We start from the raw sequence: 8,577 nt of genomic DNA, 5'->3' as shown, positions 1-8,577 counted from the left end.
TGTATATTTAGCTGCATATTTAGTTTGGAGTTAAATATTTAGTTTGAAGCTAAAAATTTAGTTTGAAGCTAAATGTTTAGAGCTAATTATTTAGTTTCAAAACTAAATATTTACATTTATTGTGTATATTTTGCTGCATATTTAGTTTGTAACAACCTAATTTTGGTTGGAGATAAATATTGAGTTTGTTAACTTAATATTTAATTTAAGTATTTATTTAGAGCTACATATTTGTAGGCTGTACTTAGTTTTAAAACTAAATATGTAGCCTGCTAATGAATATCAAATTTGAAACCGTTATAAATTAATAACATGGTGAAAATCTGACACCAAAAAATGAAACCTATTTTTTTCTCTTGTGAAAAGCTAAGTAACCCGAATTATTGCTTTACAAACGACACCTTACACGTTTTAAGATCTTTTCTGGGGTTTGTATTATTGGAAGGAGCCACAACTGATCAGTTTTGCTGTTTGAGAAAATTAACGATAATTTCAGATTTTCTCCTCAGGCATTTCACTTAGTATATGCAAAACGAAGGTCTCGGCTGTACAGGAAGTGCACGGCATTTCTGGAGCAGCGCACCGTCTTGAGCGCCAAAATCAGCAATTTTATGAAACGTTCATCTGACTTGATGTACTGCCAGTTGCACACATTTCTGTCTGCCTCGGTGCAGAGATGAAAATCACATTTGATCCACTTCGATAACAGAACTGGGTCATGATTTGAGAAATGTTCCTCGCACCCCAGCAGGGAGAAACACAAGCTCACAGAGAGACACGGTGCTCTCTTTGCCAGCTTACAGTCCACGGCCTGCCAGTAGCTCCTCTGTTGAAAATTATTTTTCTTGGGAGTTAATCGTGTTATTTATGGTTATTAGGAAAAAGCAGTCTTGTCACTACCAATTCCAGTGGAAGCGCTCAGAAAATTTGAGGAAAGAGGTCACGAGACGAGAAAATTTCTGTTCAAGTACAGTTTGTGAAATTAGCTGTGAAATTACTTTGTGAATATGAGGTTAAACTGCACAATATGAATGAATATTTTATAGTGTGTTCAGAAACACTAAAAAACAGGGAAAAACAAAGAATTTTATGTTTTATTTGTCATTTTTTAAGAGGTTGATGAAGTGGAAGAAATCAACATGTGACTGAAAACATTATCTGTCATGGTTATTATGGCTAACATTGTCTTTTGAGACATTTAGACATTTATGAACATCAGTTTTCAAATGTTTTCAGATAATGAAGTGGATTTAAGTCTGGACTTTGACTGGGCCATTCTAACATGAATTTATAAGCCTCATCTAGAGAAATTCATCCATGCGTTTATCTTTAGTCGCATGAATTACTACAACAGTGTCCTTTCAGGTCTGCCTAAAATAAAAAAATCAATAAAAAAAAATAAAAATCAAACAGCTGCAACTGGAGTTCTGATTAAAACCAGGAAGTTAGAGCACATTAGCCCAGTTCTAAAGCTCAGAGAATAGAGTTTAAAATACTCTCTTAAGTTTATAAATTACTGAACAGCTTAGCACCACAATTCATTAAAGATATGCTGTTGTCATAGCAACCTTCCAGATCAATCAGGTCTTCTGGTTCTGGGCTGCATCCCCAGAACCAGAACCAAACATGGAAAAGCAGCAATCAGCTTCTACGCACCACAAAACTGGAACAAACTTCCAGAAAACTGCAAAACAGTTGAAACACTGAGTGCAATTAAATCTAGACTAAAAACCCACCTGCTCAGTTGCTTTTGAAACATTTATAAGTGAAATAATAAATCAACAATCTGCTGTGTAACAGCAGAATGTAATGTTTCAATTGTTGACTATGTGCTCTTTGTATTTTTGAAATGCAGTGTTCCTGAAATGTGCTATACAAATAAGATTTTATTTGATGAATTTGTAAGAAACCAACCAAATGAACTGCTTAGGGTTATAATGTGACTGTGAAAAACCTCAAAAAACACACCATTAATTCCCATTTTCCATCCTTACTAAACACTAAAAACCAACCATTATTTTCTAAATAACCAAAGACACAACTTGAATGTTCATCCAACTTTATTAGCATTATTTGAGGACCACATGATGACCAATCATGCTGAGAGCTGAGCCTGGTAGGTGTGCAGTTAGGTAGAACTGGTAATCGTTATCCTGAGCCAATCCTAGTTCTAGTCGGTGAGGATTATTGAAATAGAACAGTGAACACACAAGACCGCTGATTTCAAAGTCCAATTTTAAATCTTCGCCAAACTACTTCATGACAAAGACACGGTGAGCTGCTTTGGAAATAAGCTGTGAACAAAACAAAGTGAGTGACTAGAACCGTTGTGCATAGTATCTTGAAATATTTGTGCTGACACGGCGAGATGGTAATTGAGCAAAGAGATGCATTACATGCTGCAGATACATGAGACAAACAGGAATCTCCTGCAGGTTAGAGAAATTAATGCCCTCAGTCGGCTCCTGCAAAGCTGCAAAACTTTGTGTTAGCGTGCTTTCAGGAGCTAATATATATACAGTGTTTTAAGAAGGCTATATACAAACACTCTTAGTTTAACCAAGCCTTATAATTTCTGACAGATCAATAAATTAAATAAATAAGGTGATTTGAAAATTAGTTCTCTGTGGAAAAGACTGACAGTATTTAGTAATTTTTCTCCATCAAGAAACCTGAATATGGCTTTTAGTCAGTCGCTCTGGTTCGTTTGCCCTTTCCTATGGCATGACATGACAATAATACAGGACGTTACACATAGGCTGCGTCCACACTGCAGCCTGAAGTGGCCCATTTCGGATGTTTCTGCCGTAATGCGACCTGTATCTGATCTTTTCATGTCAGTCTGAACAACACAAGTCGGATTCTTTTCGAATGCGACCCAGGCCACTTGGATATCCGAAACCTTTCCGATTCAAATGTGACCGAACGTCCAGGTCGCATTCAACAGACCTGAACGTCACTGATACTCGACAAACGTCACTATTCTGTGTCCCCATACGCGCGAGCGGGAAGAAAAACAACAATGGCAGACGACAAAAAGGATTAAGTTGTTCATATGCTGGCTCAGGCGGGCAACAACTTCAAATGTGCAAGCTATGCTCCACCGTTAGCATCCGTGTTTACTGCCGCAAACACTGAGCACTTCTTCTTTATGGCGGTTGGCAAATCGCTCTCTATGTGTGACGTTATTGCGCCCTCTACTGCGCATGCGGGACACTTTCAGGCTGTTTGTAGTTCACACTGGAGATCACATACAGGTTGCTTATATTTGGAAGTGTGAACGACCACGGCAAAAAAAAAAAAACAACAACCCAAAAAACAGATTTGAGTCACTTCGGGCTGCATTGTGAACGTAGCCTTAGATAAATTATGTTTATGATGCAACAACAGCACGCAGATCCTAATGGTCCATTGAGCTACATAGAAGAAAGTGAAAATACAAACCCTCTGGAAAATCGTGTGGATGGGAGAACCTTTGAAGGGCAAACTAAGAGCTCCCCAAGGTGCATGCAAGTATTTGTCACATTGAAGCTGTGAAGAGTGCAAATGTGCCGTGCTGTAATCACCGAAAAGCGTTTTGGGATGCAGGGAAAACCCTTGAGTGAGTGAGACACAAAAGGATGTGTTGTGACTTTGATTGGACCAAGATAGAGCAGAAAAGACATTAGTACACAGTAATACCTGGATCATTTTATGTTCGACAATCTGAGTTATGTACCATTAAAAACCTGGACATTGTGACCAAAATTATTAATCTCCACTCTACTCAACCAAAAACGGGTTTGCACAAGCAACATGTTGCAGTTATTTCTTTTCACAAATAACTGCAACATGCCTCGACATCATGACAAAAAGGTCCTTTCCTCTATTTTGTGAGTGAGTGGCCAGTGTAGATGGCTAATGAGGTAGCCAGAGTACCTTTACACTCATTCTCTTGAAAATAACTGCTACATACCTCTGGTGAAAATATAAGAAGCTTCACAAAGTGAAGCTGTGCTACAAGCAAAGTAGCTCTAAAGAAGCTCCTGGTTGTCTTAATCTTCAGCCAAAAAGCCAAAGCTGCAGGCTGTTTTCCACTCAAGATGCAGCAGTGATACTTGGAGGGGTGGAGGCGGGTGCATGGTTGTCAGGGAGGTGTTGGCTAAACACTCCTGAGTTTTCCTCCATCCCTGGGAGCTCCGCTGCTAAATCAAGGAGAAATCTGAAATATTGCCATCATATTTCCAGCAGAAATGTCACAGGGACAAGGCCTCTCTTCTTCCCGCTAGTCAGCCGAAGGAAGCCGTCAATCTCCTCGTTTTTCCCGATGCAGATCTGGAGAGGAGGGAAAACAAGAGGGCACAGAATAGGAGCAGGGGTGAGAAAACACTTTTAGGACCTGGGTGGAAACTGAGCAGATGCTGCAAGCTACATACTGCTGTCCTCTATAATTTTAACACTTTCTGAATTAATTTGCATCCGCTTAGAAATAAAAATGCCTAGAGCGAGTGTGTGCATGCAGAAGATAGGAAAAATGTGTGCATCTCCTGGTTGCGCACCTGATTCTCTTTCACAGTCATCTGGCCTTTGTCTCGGTTGCCATGGAAAGCAGCGGTGACCTTCCACACCCGCTCACCCGGTCGGACCCGTTGGACAAAGTTGGCTGGGAAAAATCCCACCTTGTCTCTGCTTTTCCCCTGGTAAACACAACATCCACAAACATTCGGCCTGCTGGTCTACACAGATATGTTTTTCTTTGTTCTGGGAGATTATTCAGGAGTTACTGGAAAGCAAAAATACGAAATACTAAACATCATTTTCTGAATAAATCTATTCCTAATAGACCATTGGCATTAAATTAAAACCCAAATTTACTCACACACACACAGTAAACAAGCCAAATTTAGTCTAGACATGATGTGTAATAAAGTGGAGACACAAAATGAATTAATAAAGCTTCAAAAAGAAATAGAGAGCCAGAAAAATTGCTCAAATTTGTCATTACATAAAAAGCAGTCAATCAGCCAATTAGTCCTACTTCATGACCAATAAATGGTTTTTCATTAACAAATTATTGCACAGGAATCATGTCATAATGGGGAGAAATGGAGACTTCTTCAATTTTATAGTTGCATAAAAATATATTTTTAAACGTCTTAATGCTGCACCTTTCGGCCAAAACTCAGTGGAACACAAAAGAACATCAATTTATTATAAATAAACTACGTCTAGCTGCTCCTCTCAAGATTTCTAAGAAAGGAGTCAAAAATAATCGCAAGAGCAAAGAAAAACTTTAGGAAAGCTAAAAAAAAAAAAAGCAACAACAATAAAACAATAAGTAAATAGCATCTGTGAAAACTTGCTGGAGAGAAAAGCGTGGTTAAAGTTTGTCGATAAAGTTTGGACAGATATTAAAATGCCTGTGAAATACACTGCAGTCAAATCAGATGAGACCAAAAACACAATGTCTGCTAGAAAAATAGTTCTGCACATTATCCCCAAAAACAGCAGTGGAAACATCATGGGGTGGTTCTTGTTTATAAGCATGATGTATTGGCTTACTTGTTGTAATAAAAGGATTAATAATGAATCTAAAAGTTGAAGTCAAGGTAGACTTTCCCCCCCCCCCAAAAGACAATGTTCTCAAACACATCCGAGGAAACTTGATTAGTTCAATCCAATTAAAAATCGGAGTAAATAAATAATCAGAGTTCACAGAAGAGGTGCCAAAAAGAATTAAGATGTGAGAATGGGTCAGAAATACAGATTTATCGAAGCTGTGAGTCCCAAAATACACTTGTGCTAAATATTTATCAACAACTCAGCTCAGATGTAACAAATCCACTATCTTATCCAGTGAGCGGACATTAGCCAGATAAAGTCAGAATTGGTGGCTTCCTAGGCACCAGTTGGGTAACATGCTCGCCTGTTTCCCCTTTTTCTGTTTTCGGGCACATCTTTTAACCGTTGGTCCTGGCATCCTGCTGTGCCAGTCCATTGTCCTCAAGAGCCGCTGTCTCCCAAGTGTGGATTTCAGCTTTGGTGATGTTTTACCAGCTGAACTGTCTCCAATGGCCATCAGCTTAACCAAGCTGCATTCAGCCGTAAAGTTTGTTTTTATTCAAACTTCAACAGTTTTCTAGTTGTTCTGCTGAGGTAGTGACATCACTTTGTGACATCACGCAATTTGATGTCACAAAGAGTGATGCACAAAAAGCTGCACTCTTGAATTCTACCGTCATAATCATTGCAGAACCTGGAGAGCAAGAAGAAGGATTGTATCCCAACAAGAGATTAAAAACGATTTTTCCAGACAGAAAGTATCAACGATGAGTCAGAGTAGTAAGACTTCGACTTCTGATTCTGAGGAAGAAAGAGTACAACGGATGTTAGCGAGAGAGAGACAGAAGCTCCACGAGATCATGGAAGAAGTTGGCAGGATGTCTTTTGAGAGTCATGCACTCTTTAAAGCAAATGAGGAATTAAAAATTGAAGTTATGACCTTAGAACAAGCAGCATTTGAAAAAGACAAGCTTGTTCGGGAGAGGGATGAAGAAATTAAAAAGCTGGTGGACATGAACATAACTTTGGAAGAGGATTACGCCAGACTGGAGATGATAAACACGGCCATGGAGAAGAAAAGCAGGGACTATGACAAGGAAATCGCCGTCCTGAAGCAGAAATTCAGGGCTTTGGAGCAGGAGAACATCAACCTGACGGCGAAGACCAACACTCTGGAGGAGAAAAACACCGGCCTGGAGGAGGAAAACTCTGTGTTGGAACAGGTAAACTGCCTTTTGGAGAGTGAAAACGCAGTTAATGTGAAGGAAGTCTCTGACCTGAGGCAGGAAAGGAAGGTTCTCTATGAGAGAACCACTGTCTTGGAGAAAGGAAACGCTGCGCTGAAGGAGGAAAACGCCGTGTTGGAGGAGAAAAACACTGCTCTGGAGGAGAAAAACACCAACTTGGAGCAGAAAAACACCATCCTGGAGGAGAAAAACACCAACTTGGAGCAGAAAAACACCGCCCTGAAGAAGGAAATGTCTGTCTATGAGCAGGTGAACTTCATCTTGGAGGGGGAAAACAAAGCTTATGCCGAGGAAGTCTCCGACCTGAGGCATAACAGGAGGATTCGTCTGGATAAGAAAACCACAGTCTTGGAGAAAGAAAACGCCGCGCTGAAGGAGGAAAACACCGCCCTGAAGGAGGAAAACGCCACCCTGAAGAAGGAAAGCTCTGTTTACGAGCAGGTGAGGAAGGAAAAAAGGAGGGTTCTTCTGGATAGGACAGACACCGACTTGGAGAAAGAAACCGCAGCGCTGAAGGAGAAAAACACCGCCCTGCAGGAGAAAAACACCGCCCTCGAGGAGAAAAACACCGCCCTCGAGGAGAAAAACACCGCCCTGCAACGGGAAAACTTGATCTTGGAAGGGGAAAAAAGAGTTTATGCCCAGAAAGACTCCAACCTGAGGCAGGAAAGGAAGGCTCTGTATAAGAAAACCATTGTCTTGGAAAGAGAAAACACCACGCTGAAGGAGGAAAACGCCACCCTGGAGGAGAAAAACACCGCCTTGGAGGAGAAAAACACGACCTTAGAGCTTGACGTGGAACAGTTGAACAGAAGGTTCAGAGAATTAGTGGAACAGAAAAACCAGGAGCCATCTGATGAGGAAACCCACAAAGACAGCCAGTCGGTTTCAAACCAGCCACAGAAGAACCCACATCCAGTCAGACGTGTGATCGGAGGCATCTGCAATACACTTCTGAAAATGTATCAAACAGGCACACTAAGGTATTGGGTTGAAAGATGGTACTTCTAAATGAAAAAGTGAACCTACAGGGGTTCATAGAGAGTCCTGTTGGTCTCCCGGCCTGCTTCTGCTGCTTTCTAGTGAGTCCTCTTGGTCTCCGGGCTGACCTCTAGGGTTCATAGCGAGTCCTCTTTGGTCTCCGGGCTGACCTCTAGGGTTCATAACGAGTCCTGTTGGTCTCCCTGCCTGCTTCTGCTGCTTTCTAGCGAGTCCTCTTGGTCTCCGGGCTGACCTCTAGGGTTCATAACGAGTCCTCTTGGTCTCCAGGCTGACCTCTAGGGTTCATAACGAGTCCTGTTGGTCTCCCTGCCTGCTTCTGCTGCTTTCTAGCGAGTCCTCTTGGTCTCCGGGCTGACCTCTAGCGTTCATAATGAATCCTGTTGGTCTCCGGGCTGACCTCTAGGGTTCATAACGAGTCCTCTTGGTCTCCGGGCTGACATCTAGGGTTCATAACGAATCATGTTGGTCTCCGGGCTAACCTCTTGGGTTCATAAAGAGTCTTCTTGGTTTCCGGGCCGACCTCTAGGGTTCATAACGATTCCTGTTGGTCTCCTGGCCTGCTTCTGTTGCTTTGTGGCGAGTCCTCTTGGTCTCCAGGCTGACTTCGAGGGTTCATAACGAGTCCTCTTGGTCTCCAGGCTGACCTCTAGTGTTCATAACGAGTCCTGTTGGTCTCCCGGCCTGCTTCTGCTGCTTTCTAGCGAGTCCTCTTGGTCTCCGGGTTGACCTCTAGCGTTCATAATGAATCCTGTTGGTCTCCGGGCTGATCTCTAGGGTTCATAACGAG

General features: G+C 41.6%; 1 protein-coding gene and 1 long non-coding RNA gene across 2 annotated transcripts in view; both read left to right on the top strand.

Annotated features, from left to right (window-relative positions):
• LOC107833756 (uncharacterized) overlaps positions 1 to 3,785 on the top strand; it is a 21,806-nt gene extending 18,021 nt beyond the window's left edge. The window contains exon 2 of the long non-coding RNA XR_001659522.1: positions 3,258 to 3,785. This is a non-coding gene — a long non-coding RNA (uncharacterized LOC107833756). The remainder of the gene's footprint in view (positions 1 to 3,257) is intronic.
• Positions 3,786 to 4,544: 759 nt separating this feature from the next.
• LOC107833755 (microtubule-associated protein 1A-like) lies at positions 4,545 to 8,571 on the top strand. Its single transcript, XM_016663782.1, has one exon. The coding sequence runs from the start codon at positions 6,309 to 6,311 to the stop codon at positions 7,797 to 7,799; it is 1,491 nt and encodes a 496-aa protein (XP_016519268.1). The 5' UTR covers positions 4,545 to 6,308; the 3' UTR covers positions 7,800 to 8,571.
• Positions 8,572 to 8,577: the final 6 nt, after the last annotated feature.

The sequence above is a fragment of the Poecilia formosa genome, unplaced genomic scaffold (assembly GCF_000485575.1).
Source record: "Poecilia formosa unplaced genomic scaffold, Poecilia_formosa-5.1.2 Scaffold444, whole genome shotgun sequence".
NCBI lineage: Eukaryota > Metazoa > Chordata > Actinopteri > Cyprinodontiformes > Poeciliidae > Poecilia > Poecilia formosa.
This window is presented reverse-complemented; position numbering and strand designations above follow the sequence as displayed.